Source organism: Apis laboriosa, unplaced genomic scaffold (genome assembly GCF_014066325.1).
Source record: "Apis laboriosa isolate Shangri-la unplaced genomic scaffold, ASM1406632v1 scaffold9_cov152, whole genome shotgun sequence".
NCBI classification, from domain to species: Eukaryota; Metazoa; Arthropoda; class Insecta; order Hymenoptera; family Apidae; genus Apis; species Apis laboriosa.
The window spans coordinates 4,652,118-4,666,263 of NW_025224966.1; the positions used below are offsets into that span (position 1 = coordinate 4,652,118).

General features: G+C 38.4%; 2 protein-coding genes across 2 annotated transcripts in view; one reads left to right on the plus strand and one right to left on the minus strand.

The window, feature by feature from the left end:
- The window catches only part of LOC122719717 (cell wall protein DAN4-like), a 123,372-nt gene that overhangs the window by 28,046 nt on the left and 81,180 nt on the right, over nt 1–14,146 (plus strand). The window lies entirely within an intron of this gene.
- LOC122719719 (extensin) lies at nt 1,043–3,548 on the minus strand. The gene is made up of 2 exons (XM_043945787.1): nt 3,531–3,548; nt 1,043–1,957 (listed from the first exon to the last, which is right to left on the minus strand). The coding sequence occupies exons 1-2, from the start codon at nt 3,546–3,548 to the stop codon at nt 1,043–1,045; spliced, it is 933 nt and encodes a 310-aa protein (XP_043801722.1).

Sequence of the window (14,146 nt, forward strand, 5' to 3'; positions counted from 1 at the left end):
TTATCTAACCTTATCATCATCGTGTATTAACAAAGATTAAAACGGAACGTATTTATCTGCAACTTGCTACGTGTATATAACGAGAGAGTGAAAAATACTTTTGAATCTACGTTTGATAGAATAACGCAATATCAGAGTTGTACACAGAATAATGGAAGATCTGACAATTTATTTTCCAATCCGATTCACCTTGTAAACCTTATCTTAATTAGAATATAGTAAGCGTGCTGAATTTATTGTGCGGTCCCGCGAGACGCGTACTCGAAGACGCAGCTTGAGGTTCTCCTTGAAATCGAAATTAATTAACGGTACCGCCGATAACGGGTGCAAGCTGCGCTCTCTGTAGGATTAAAAACCAGCACGGAAGCCTACCGTGGAATTTTTTATTTACAACATTTTTACAATCTTCCTTCGTCCATCATCATCAACGATTTTCACGCGCTCTTTTTTTCGCGATTTCGTGAGATGGAAACGAAAGAATCAGAATTCATCAGTGTCGAAAATTTCTCGACGAAATAAAGTTTTGACATAATTTCGGTTAAATATTCGGAGATCATTCTTTACGTTTCCACGCCACGTTTCATCAAACACCGCTCATCGCGGTTAAATTAATTCCAATGGCAAGAATGAACTCATCGTACCCTCGTCGGAGAAATCGAGAGCACGACTCCGTAGGTAGGCAGCCATGACGAATAACTTATTACCGAAGAAAAAGTCGAGAACGCTTTCGTGTTCCTTGCTCTTCCATATTCCAAAAAAAAAAAAAAAAAAAAAAAAATAAAGAAAAAGGATCGAACGAAAAAAACGAATCGAATTAATTCTCGAGTTCTCGATGCTTCCCCCGGTAATGACACACGCGACCTACTACGCGTAATCACGATGGCGGCCGTCGATCGATGGGCCACGGTTTGCGATCCGACTACGTTGAAAACGATCAGAAACCGTTTCCCCTCCGTCGAAGCGTCGCGTCTTCGTACGTTTACGGACCGATATACCGAGTGTACCGTAGTATACGAACACGAGGGAGGGACTAGATGATTCTCTAGTAATAACCGAAACTGATGTCGTGCAAGGGTGGCGCGACGCCTTGGGGAAGGGCGTAATCCCTGGCCAGCTGGTCGAGGATACCGCCGCTCTGGCTGCGCGGTTGCGGTTGGGAGCGGTGCTCTTGGACGGGCGCGGGGCCGAATTGAGCCGGTCCTTGGTTGTACAGTTGGGACGGTGGGGCCGCTTCCTCCTGTTGAAGGAGTGGGTTCTGCTTGGCGATGGGGGACTGGGGCGCGGGCGTGAAGATCGGCGGTTTCGGGACTCCGCTCGACTGTCTGGGCGGCAACGGCGGCGAGTAGACAGCCTGGGTGTGGGACTGGGTTGGGTGTTGGTAGGCCGGTTGCTCGTATTGAATCTGTTGTTGCTGAAGGGGCGCGGGGCGGGGCGCAGGCGCTCTGACAGGTGGTTGCCTCGGTGGGGGTGGTTGTTGGTACTGCTCCTCTTGATAGGTGTGCGGCTGGAGTGGCTCTTTGCTGGTCGTCTCGTCGACCAGGGTCGGTGGCGCGACCGTGATACCCTCGCCGGCCGGTTGGAAACCGTATTGATTCGCCCCGTACTCGACCACCCGCACTTTCCCGGTGTCGTCCACGAAACCGTATTTACCCTTCACCTCGCCCGTGGGTAGTTTCGTCTCGATCTTGAACGAGCCATCCGCCCCCTCGAACCCGTACGTGTACGACCCGTCCTCGTTGTGCCTGTTGATCTGTTTCAAGATGGCGACAGGGGTTGGTTTGGGGGTGGTGGGGCCGGCCGATTGCCTGTTAGGCGCGGAATCAACGGGGTAACTTCGGGGGGTCGGATGGGCCGGTCTCGGGGACTCGTACGCCGAATACTCGTCCACGTAGTTGGCACCCGGTTGCTGGTATTGCTGGCCCGATACAGAGAGTATGGCAGCTACCAATAACAGTACCTGGAGGAGAAGACAAGAGGTGTGGCGTTAAATCGAGAGCAGAAAGATTTAACGAAAGATAACGAGTTTGGTTGGCTAGAGATAAGGGAACTATGAATAGGGTGCATCGATTAGGTGCATCGTTATTTTCGTAATTTTGTACGAGTAAATAGAATACGAATAAGCGAATTAATAAAGAAAATTTATTATTGTTAATAAATATTAATTAAATTATCTTCGTGATAAGTCTTGATCGTTGCTTTCTAATCGATTGCAGGTGCACTCGTAAACACCTCGTAAAGATCGTAATTTTAACAATTATCGCAGCGTCTTATTACTTCCGCTTTCTCCTCGCGAGTTATGTTTCGCAGAAACTATCGTGGTTACACAAGTAACCAGTACACGAGCCTACGTTTAAGAAAAAAACCTTCGACACAGATACGTACAGGCTTCGTATTTTTTCTTCTCGATTTATGTAATTTACGGTAAACGGTGTTCTGCGAGCAAATCGAAAACCGTTATAAATTTTCAGGATACGGGTCAATATCGAGAACTCGGTACTCCGTTGATCTTAAGATAGATCGTAATTGTTCGCAGAAAGCTGTTCTGAGCTCGGTGATGCATGACCCTCCGTGGAGTTACCAGAACCTTAACCGCCAGACGTGACTTTATTACACCACTACTCGACTCGAGTAGATAACCGCATTCGAAGGATACCGGATGCCTTCACGCCTCGTTCGACAAGGTGCACGGTAAAAGTCTCGGTTTTAATCGCGCCTGATCGCGCCTTTTCAACTATTGTATCATATATTCATCCTTCGATAAGGAGGATGAGCGTGACACGTTTGTTCAATTGCACGAGCTCGAGAGTTTTAACAACACGCGCGACGCACTTCCTCCAGTTCTGCCCGAATGACCACGAAGAAACGAGAAACGCTTACAACTTATGCCGACACGCGTTCCGTCCGACATAATTCCTGAACGCGTTTCTGCTATTATATAAGTATGTTTTCGAGTAGGCGGCCGAGAAAATCGGTCGGCTCGCTTTCGTGATTTTTCGGTTTGCGTGCATACCGTTTGTTGCGCAATTTGTAATAATTGATTCGCGATTTTTAGGATATTTAGAGAGTATTATCGACCGTTAAATTTCGTCCGTATTCGTAACATCGTGTTCACACATAAAGATCGTTCGATATAAAATTGATCTCCTCTTTGCTAGGACACGGCCGAGCAACGTGTCCAACGTTTCCAAATTATTCGCCGATTTAATCAACGTCTTACGAGGTCCATTCGGCAATGCACAAATCACAAGCACAGTTCCTATTTTTTTCACGATGAAAAAAAACCGATGATCACATCACACGCGAGATGAAAATTTCAGGCTAAGGAATCGCGATAATAATCACCAATGATTTAACGAGTAATGATGATCGGTAATCGGAGATCGTAGAAAAGATCTCATTTTTTTTCTTTTTTCTTTCTTTTTTTTTTTTTTTTCTTTTTAAGGAAGAATATTAGGTTCGAAGGGTTGCTTAATTTAGAAGAAGAAGAAAAAAAAAGAAAGGTGTACGACGATGCACTTCGAAATACGTACCGTCGCGACGGTGCGCATTGTGTTCCAGGTGGTTGGTGTGTTAGTGTGTGTGAATGTAAGTAGGCAGCGAGGCTAGAGTACCAGCGGTTGCTCGAACTGAGGCCCTCATATACCTTACTGGGGTCCCCCGTTCCTACCCCCCTCTTGCCCTCTACACTCCTGTTAGCTCTGGGGGACTTTCACTATCTATTCGACTCCTGTATATACGGTCGCCTTGTCTCGTTACAGCACCTTATATCCCCTAAATATTCCCCACCAGGCTGGCCCGGTTTCTCCAGAATCTGGAAAATCGATCGTGAAGTGGACCGGTTCGCCACTTACTATTTTATCCAGGCTTCCGTTGTGCCTTGATTTCTATTTATTTATTTATTTATTTTTTTAGAGGGGGGGGGGAAGAGGCATGGAAATTGAAAGGATTTTCGAACGAATTTTTTGAGAAGAATGGTAGAAACTTTGGATGGCATGAATTTTATTGTAAAGTTTTTTATTTTTTCTGACTTGTTATGAACTTTGAAAAAATTGGAGGAAACATTGAAATTGGGATGATTTTTGAATAGTTTATTTGTTCAGATGAATGAAATGTTCAAAGAAATTCTCAAGTTGCAAGAGATATTAAAATTGGAATGATTTTTTTAATATAGTAATTTTAATATCTATTAAAATATTATCTCTTAATAACAAAAATAGGAAAATTTTTGAATAACAAGAATATATAAAACACGTTTGCAATGGTCTTGAGAAACATTTTAAAGGAATTCACAAATTGGTTACGTAATTGATGAGAATCTGTAATTATTCGATTGGTCAGGACGACAAAGAGAGGATTATCGAGGCGTTAGGTTTTTGATCGAGGGAGTGGATCGAATTTGTCTCTCGCGTCCTCTTATATTACCGTTGCAGTAACTCGTATACGGGACACGTTGGCCGGCAGGTTGTTCTGGTTTCTCGTCACTCTTGAAAATCATTCTTAAGTTCTCGATTCGAGTGCCTCGATTCTAGCGCCGATCAATTTTTATTGTCTCCCCTTGATACCTTTCACTGTGTGTTTGATTCTTGCACGTTCGATCGTCTCATTAGGATATCATACGATTTTATTCATTTGGAATTTGCACGTTTAAGGTGTTGGTCGGCCATTATCGTTTTCCCTCGGTTCTCCCTGATTCTACGAGAATGGAATTTTAGAAATCCAGGTGTTGCATTGCAAGCTAATTAACGTGTATTTGTTAATTGTTTACTACGATTAATTTTTATGCAAGAGCATTGGAAAATATTGAAATTCGTTTCTTTTCTAAGTAATGTGAAATATTTCGATCAGTTAGAATAAAGGAATGGATGGACGTGTGACGAAATATGAATGATAATATAACAAGAAGTGTTTTATTATTAACTGCTGCATGCAATTTTTAATACGTCTTTTGCATAATTAGTAATTATGATACAAGTGATTACTGCTATCAGCAATCTTTTCTTAAATGACTCATCGTGATAAATACATATCACACGTTATTAAATTGGCACAAGTTGACGAAGCCAATATTTTGTAAAAAGTTATAAAATTTTTAAAAGTAGTTAAAGTGAAGCAAATATTTTTTTGCATTGTATTTTTAATAAATTATCGATTCGAAGTAGATTTACAATAATATCGAATGGTTATTGTAAATTCTGATTAACCAAGTTTTTAGACACGAAACTGACAATAACAGAAGTGATACCTTACACGCAAAGTTGTTCAACTCCAAGTTTCTATGGTGAAATTATTATGTAAAAGTACCCATGTAGATATTGAGGTCACGCTACAGAAATTATACATATATATATATAGCAGTTGAACGAAATAATGAAACTTTTACCACGAATACCAAATTTTATTCGAATACCGATATCAAAATTTATTCAAGTTTTTGTACGTTGTTTCGATTTAACCGATATTGGATGGAAAATATTTACAAATGTTTTAAATTCCACTTTAAATTTAATCTGTATTATAAATTAACTTAATAATTACAGAAATAATTAATTTATAGATAGTTCATTTTCTTTTAAGTTAACAATATAAATAATTCTTATGAAGTTAGCACAATATAATTTTAATTTTTCACTTGTATTATTGCCTCGTTATATATTTCTAAAATAAAATTGTGAATAAGTTGTTTCATAACATTTCACAGCAGAGAGATTTTTTTTTTTATTAATTCATTCGCTTTCTTTTTCAAATAGGATATTATGCATGTACATTCGAAACAAAAATTACATAAATTAGAACTAAGAATTGACTAAGATGAAAGAAAGAATTTATAATAATGTATAATTCGTTTATATTCCAGCTTTGTATAAGTGGAAAAAATTTCAAAGTTCAAGTATCATTCAAGCACTACCGTTACCTTATGCCTAACCCGTTATCACTTTACAGTTAATCAATAACACGTCTGTAAAATCGAAATGATTATATATTGTTAAATTAATATTCAATAACAATGGTAATTATTTCAACAAATATATTTATTTCTCAATAATTTAATTAAATAAATATTTAACCATTAATTACACATTATCATAAATTTTACTCGAACAAACGAAAAAATATTTGATCGATAGATCAATTACACGTTTATGGAATGGAATGAAATAAAATAAACTAGCCAGCGCGCGCTTAATCTCTAATTATAGTACCGTCTATAACTCTCGATTTTGTAAGAATAATTATACCGATCGAGTAACGATCGTGTAATTAATCTCATAAATTGAAATAATCTGCTAAACTACACGTGTTTCTTCCCTCTTTCTCTTTCTCTCTCTCGACAACAGAAGCAAATTTGATTTCGTGAAACACAACGAGTAAATGCAAATTCACAGTGAACGCACGACGTTTTGTTTTCTAGTTAAAATTAAACTGTGAAATAAACGTGGACATTTCAGAAACGTAAAGAAGTAAATATCTAGTAGCACGATGTGATATTCCAAGGGAATTCAACGCCATAATTAACACCTTAGATCTTAGTTTCGTGGAAATCTTTTCACGATGGTAGGAAAAAAGAAAAGAGATCATCGATATACCAATATCTCGTTGAAACCTTGAAACTGACCGAATACAAGGTTTGATTCGGTAAAAGACAAGTGGCAACTCTGAAAACGTGCTCGATACTCGACATTTTCGCTCGACTTTTGCGAAATACGCTTCGTTTTCTGCCGTAAAATTAGTCTTCGATCAGCGTTTCGCAACTTTCTATTGGCACGCTGCTTAGATCCCCTGCTGATCGATATATTTCGTATTACCCGACAACACTCGCTTCCGTAATTTCTCCTGTGACGCGTAATTTCAAGTAATTAAATTTCAAGTGTTTATGAGTCGATATTCGAGGAATATGAATTCGTCCGTACGAATCCTTTCTCGTAATACACTTAACGTTATCACTTGGAAATGAGCTACCGACACGAGATTCTATTTATTTAAGGAAATGGAACGAGAAAAGGTGTTCCAAATTGATCCAACGATTTCTTATTTTCCTTAGGATCCGGTCTTTTGCAATTAAGGATAGATAAAACACACGAAATTCTAAATTTAATTCTGAATTTAAAAAGATACTCTTCGAGATCATGGACTTGGCGTCCAACAACCTAATATTTAAAACTTTTACGTAATACTATTAAAAGAATACTCGTACAAGAATAATCATCCATCGCAAACTTCGATTTTCTAAATTACCTTATAATCATCTCTCCCCCAACAATGAACGACCTCAATCACGATTCCCACGTAAATTTCATTTCACGTAACTCTCTCATTCATATCCTCCCCCCCTCTATATTAATTATGATAACAAATCGTATTACGTATTTCAAAGATGATCGACGACCTCCCCTCCCCTCCCCTCCTCTCCCCTCCGTACAATGAAACTGCATCCTCGAGGTTGTTCGCGATTCGTTCTCCGATCGATTCTCCAATTTTCAAAGTTTGCGTGGGAGCATCTCTCAATAAGAGCATCGCGCGATAATTGGCCGGCAACGACCCAGATTGAGCTTGCATATACTCTCGTTCGACGCGACTTCATTTTACTGTGATCATCTGTCTGTACGCCGTACGTATACTCTCAATGCCAGCCGGTGAAAGGGAGATCCAGTCTGGTCAATTTCGTGTGTCCATCGAGCTCCGATCCCTCCCCAACTCCCTCTTCTTAACCGGGTTAAATTGTGCCGGCTGATGCACAATTTACAAATTGGCGCCCGTTTTTGGGGAGATTTTTGTCTTCTCAAATTGTTTTCGATCTTTGTTCACACACGTTAAAACGATTGTAAAAATAACATTGGTATTATATCTTTTGGAAATACGTTCTCTCCCTTCGAGAGAATGCCTCCCTTGAGAGAGAGGTTTGATATATTTGTCTTCGTTGCGCTTTAAGTTATTTGTGTATCATTTTTTTTTTTTTTTTTTTTTTAAGTAAAGAATGGTATCGAAGAGCCAATGGAATTATTTATTCTACGATTGAAAACGTTATGAGTGGAAACATTAGGGGACTTCCGGTAGAATTCAAGAGAAAGAGCAAAGCGGTGTTTTTTAACAGGCAGCGTAGAACGATATGACTCGTTGGAAGGTATGCAAGGTCAATCCGAACTGCAAACCGTTGCCTTTCACGCGTCACTCTCTTCGAAACTGCACAGAATCACTTTATGTATTAATATTTAACTGGATCTCGTTAAATTGAAAACGATATTCACGAGAGATGCAATAGATTTTCGTTTTTGTTAATTTGCTAATTGCTGTTCTTTCACTTTGATCACACACGATGAAATTATACTTTTAGATCGAACCAAGACCAAGTTTCGTCGCGAGCAAGCGTTATTTAACATTTCAAAGGAATACTTAAGGAGGAATTTTTTTATAGGGGCCAGGTTGATCTTGTTTTCACTCTAAGCATTCTTTTCAGCCTTCTCTAATTGACTCCACTTTCTATTTCTATGTAAGAATTCGAAACGTTGTTAAATGCAAATAATACTATTGTAATTAAGAGCGTGGTTTGACCAAAATTGAGGGTATTATATACGTGTGACGAAATGATATTATATATCGAGAAATTCTTTCGTTTCTTGCTATATTTCTTGTAATTTAGTAATAATATAAATTATGTCACAATCGAATGCAATAATTATAATTTTTTCTTTTTTAGAAATATTGTACATATTTGATTTACGTTTCTTATTAAAAATTTTCGTGAATTAAAAATATATCTTTTTTTTTTAGAAAGATCTATGAATTATCCAATACTTGCTACGAAATATTGTGATTTATTCTAATAAATAAATATCCCTTCTCGATTCGAATTATAATTTTATCCTCTTTACAAAAAAAGTAATATTAACTGCTATATCATAATTATAAACATAATTACCAAGACGAATCAAGAAATGATAAAATGCTAATACAAACGCATCGTTAATCTTCCGCTCGTTTAAACGGTATAATTAATATATCTCGATGGAAAAAAAAAAAAAAAGAAAGAAAGAAAGAAAAAGAGAAATATCGTTTCCTCTTGATAATGTTCAATCCGATCGATTCGAGAAATCGAGACATCGACGAAGTAATTTTTCACATCAGATTTTCGCACGTGCTACCCTATTCCTTTCATTTAATCGCGCGAATATTTTCGCACAATCGTATCGTGCATCAAGATGTCCGTGAAACTCGGGACGTGAGAGAAACGTGAAAAATGGAAGCAGAAGTGTACCGCACGCATTGTCATAAAAAAAAAAGAGCTTTTATCGGTTATTATTCAGGTTATTCGCGTGCATCAAGAATTCATACGTTATGGCCTTCCATAAATAATCCACGTCACGATTGTTAGGTTCGACAAAGACTTTCATGGACGTTTCTCATGTCGTGAGAGGTAATTTATCCGGTCCGTGCGTGGATTCACGTGAGAATAGTTTTCGTATCACCCCGTTTTTTTCTTTTTTTCTTTTTTTTTTTCTTTTTTTTTCGTGAACGATCTAAAGATCCTCTTCGAGACCACGTCACAATCGTATCGTGGTATTCTTCGATTCCGTTTGAGGGTGCGTTTTCTTTTTTTTTTTTTTTTTTGAGTTAATTTCAAACTCAATCGAAATGGATTTCCTTCTGTATAATGGATAATTCGATGGTTTGATTTTTAATAAATATAAGAAACAATCGCGAAAAATGCAATTAAATCGAAAATATTGACAATATTTGATAGTAAAACTAAAGAAAAAATTGAATATGCGAAATTAAAATTATTTTCTATTGAATATAGGATTAATATTATACACAAAGGTTGGAGCCAATTAGATTTTCGAGGATCAAACTTTCCTTAAAAACTCCACAAGTCACGGAAAATTTATCTAGCTAGATTTTTATCAAGTGAAAAAATTATACTCCAACCGGTGATAGATCGAATCTCGTATTTTTTTAAAGCAATTGTACGTCGAAGACAGCTTATCTTCTTCTCCTGGAAATAATTTGAATTAGATATCGGGGATAAGAGGATTGGTGCGTGCGTGCGCGGATAAAGGAAAGCAAGTTCCAGCGATATCTGGCTCGACAGAGTGTGGCACCACGCCTTGCATCACAATGGCTCGAGAGTGAACGCGGAATCGCGAAATTGCGTACGAGCATATCGATGAAACACGCACTGTCGTGCAGGAAATAAGTCGCTCGTGCTGCCTTTATCTTTCGTCTGAATGACTTTCAGCCAATCTTTTGTTCCTTTTCCGTTCTTTTTCCTTTCTACTTTTTTTTCTCTCTCTCTCTCTTCTCTCTCCTCTCTTTCTCTCTCTTTCGACAACACGTCTAATGTCGTGCTCGATAGATCGAGATAGATATTTATAGATAAAGTTGCGCCAAAGTTGTGCCAACGGTGAAAAGTATGTCTCTTTTTCGTCGAGGAATTTCTTATCGCCTTGTTACGTAAGTTATATATCCCGGCAAGGTATTAAGAGAAGTTGGCTCGATAGTTGGAAAATGATTTATTGAATTTCAAGAGGTAATATCGAGCGTTACAAAGGCATTTGATTTGAGGAATAGAAAGTTCCTCGACGTACATTTCTTGACATTAAATTCTTCCAACTTTTTACTTTTTTTTCTCTTTTTTTTTTTTTTTTTTTTTTTATTTTACCAACTCTGTCACAATTTCAAATTCTCCTTACGTCCATACGATGAAATAAAAATTATCGGAGACGGCGAACTTGGAATCGCTCTTGGCTGTGCTCTTCTTCTCTCTAAGCGAGCGAGGCAAAATCCGGAAAAATCAAAAAGAAAAAAAAATAGTAAAGAAAGGCTCGGGATGAAAAATCGGATCCGAATACGAATCTCTCGATATAAATAAACCGGACACTCCATCAAGAATTCGCGATAACTTGCCCAATTAAAGAAACTGTAACACGAGAACGAGATTAACTCGCTTTCCATTTCACTTTGCGTAACGCACACCCGACTGGCATTACCCAAAAAGAAATTTTCAATTCAATTTTAGACAAATTTCACCTCGCTCGTAATCAATCCTAAATCAAAAATACTTACTCTCTCTCTCTCTCTCTCTCTCTCTCTCTCTCTCTCTCTCTCTCTCTCTCTCGTTAAAAATTCTCGAGGAAGAGAAAAATACCCAACCACATTGTACTCTATCGCAGATCCCTGTGGATAAGGAGGGATCGGCACGAAACGAAATTGATATTTACCATTCCGTACCATACGTGAACCATACGTATCACGCGAACAAATGTAAAAAATCGTAAAATTCGCATACCCAATGATTGTATTCGATACCCAATGAATACAGAGAGAATACACGGAGATAGGGACGGACGTGAAAAGGGCGTACGGTCGAACGATTGGCAAGTAGATCGGTTAGAATCGGAGAGAAGCCCGAAGCGAGGGCGCGTGTATCGTGAAAGGTGGGCATGGGCGGTGGTCCGTGGCAGGCTCTCAGTATAGTGGTATGTGCAAGTCCGCAAGGGACACTTCGAGGATCGGGAATAAATTGATGCCCGGTTCAATGGTTCCTGTTCTACCTACCCACGCACGCGATTCAGTCGCTGGTAATTTCCATTGTCGAGCATTGTTTGAGGCCAGTACTCTTGACGGGATTCTCGATCCCTGCATGCAGCATACGCGTTGCCTTTTGTCGGTTTTCCGTTCGTTAACGCCGGTCTAGGTTGATAGGTATATCTATATTCTCGTGTGGATACGAGAGGAGAGGAGGAGGTAGAGGAAGTAAAAGTTGGGTTGACTATTGAAGGTGACAGTTATTGCTTCGAAGAGGATTCTTTTTCGAGAATCACGAAATGAAAGATACGTTTGAGTCTCTTTTTACAGTTTTTTAATTTTTGAGAAAATTTTTATATTTTAAATTGCTGTTTGCATTAGTTTGTTTGAGCTTAACAGGTATGTTTTATAGAATTTTTTTTTTTTGTGCATTTATTTCGATTTTCACTCATGATGCTCGTTCAATAGTTTCATTGAGTGGAATCGATTTGGAATTAATGTGTCTTTCATATCATGTTTTATATGTCGTCTATATCATATTCGAGAAATGATCTCGCGAGTTTTTCGAAAATGATTAAGAGGACTATCTTTAGAATCTTTAAATGTTGGAAAGAAAGTTTGAAGGTATTCGACGAGGCGAGGAAAAGGAAAAGAAAGTTGGACAGTTATGTTCTTTATAATTTCATAACTCTCGCGTAACGATCGTAGTCCGCGATTATAGATCGATTATAGAAGCGGGTCGCGACAAGCATGAAGCGGTGATACGATAACTCAACGACGAGCTCGACTTCCGAGGGTGGTGAAATTGCGGGCCTACGGCGATCGTCGACCGATTTCTCGATGGAAAATGTTCGAAAATTATTCCACGTTATTAAACGTCTTCTCTGCCGGAAGTGATGGAAAGTAAATGTTAAGTTTCAGACCAGGGATTTGCGCTCAAAATTTTGGAAAAGAAGTATTGAAAATTCACTTTTAGAGTTACATTATATACTTCGTTGAAGAAGCAAGTTTCCATAGAAACACAAAAATAGAATTTTTTTAACTGTTTTATAGATTTTATTAAACAGGATTGGAAGAATTAGAAAAATAATATATAAATTTGAACATCTATCCGTGAATATTACATGTATATTAATATAGTCGTGGAATATTTCGATTCTAGAGATCAAGCAAATACAAAAATTGCCAGTCGAGGTTTATTTAAATTATAAACAATTTAAATTTCCATTAGATGAAACGACACAAACGTAGATTCTCTCCTAGATGAAATCTTTATTAACATGTGTATAGTTGCTATAATTTATTCAAAAATATCACTCGAGTGTGAAAAAAACTTCAGATCAGAATTCGGAAAGTTTAAAATAAATAAAAATTTATCGTTTCACTATCATTATATTATGTTCTTCGTTTTCTTCCTTCTAGTTCTTTATCCACGTCTCGAAATGCCTTCCAACAACAATATGTCGGGTGTATGGTTGTCCTCGTTGATTCTTAAACGGTGGACGGAAATAAAAATCGTGGAATGTAAAGGTTCACGTACAGGTGCTCCGGATAATTACACGATGTGTCCAATGCTCGAGAAGCGTGGATGAAATTCCTGGGCGTGGCGTCTCGTCGGCCTTCCTCGCGACGTACGAAAGACTTTCTTGCCGTGTGCAACCTATCTTTTTACGACGGCTTTGGTGCAAGGTCGATCGTTTTGGAAATAACCGGTGTTTTTACCGAAACAGGTTCAGTTTTTTTCTCTTTTTGTAAAAACTCGAAATAATCGAACGAATCACGAATCACGAACGAAAAATTGCCTTCGTTTAATTGGAAATTCTTTTTATCGGCATATATATCCTGGAAGAAAGTAACTGTTCACAGTAGGAGAAGAAATTTTTTAACGTAAAAAAAAAAAAAAAGAAAGAAAAAAATGTAAATTTCAATTATAAATTTTTGCGACGAACATTTCCTTTTCATTAGTTTTCATTAGTTCCAGTGACAACGATTTACGGTATTACGTGTACCGATTTACCATCATATTCAAGGAAGAATTTTACACGTATTATTATTACATTTAATAAATGTGAGATGGCAATATATTTTAGTTCCGGCCAACGGCAAAATGCTTCTTTTATTACACAATACAAATTATCGTAAAACAATAAGCACGATACATAAATGTTCGATTTAGCAAATACTGTGTAATCTTCTTCCATCCATCTCGTGCTATCCCTGTCTTAAACATCCACGCTCGTCCCATCATTATCATCCGATCGTCGATATCTATCGCGTACCTCTGCCCGCTCCCTGCGCGATCAATTACGCATCTAACAAACGCAACGACGATTCGCATTCGAACGACAATCGAATCGTGAATTATAGAGAGGAATTATAGAGAGGAATTATAGAGAAGGAAATCGTGGATTAAAATGGAATGGAATGGAAATTTCTGGTCGGTCGTGAGGGAACCACGCGGAGGATAATCGAGGCGCGCGAAGGTGGATCGCCTACGCCGGCCGATGGAGGGTCGTTTACTCGCGTCGCTCGATCGATGCCATCCGAAGGCCGTGCGCAGTTGTGCGAAAGGATTTTTTGCCAACGTGTCAAGTTCAGCCGTGGTTGCAATTCCACGAGGCGATCG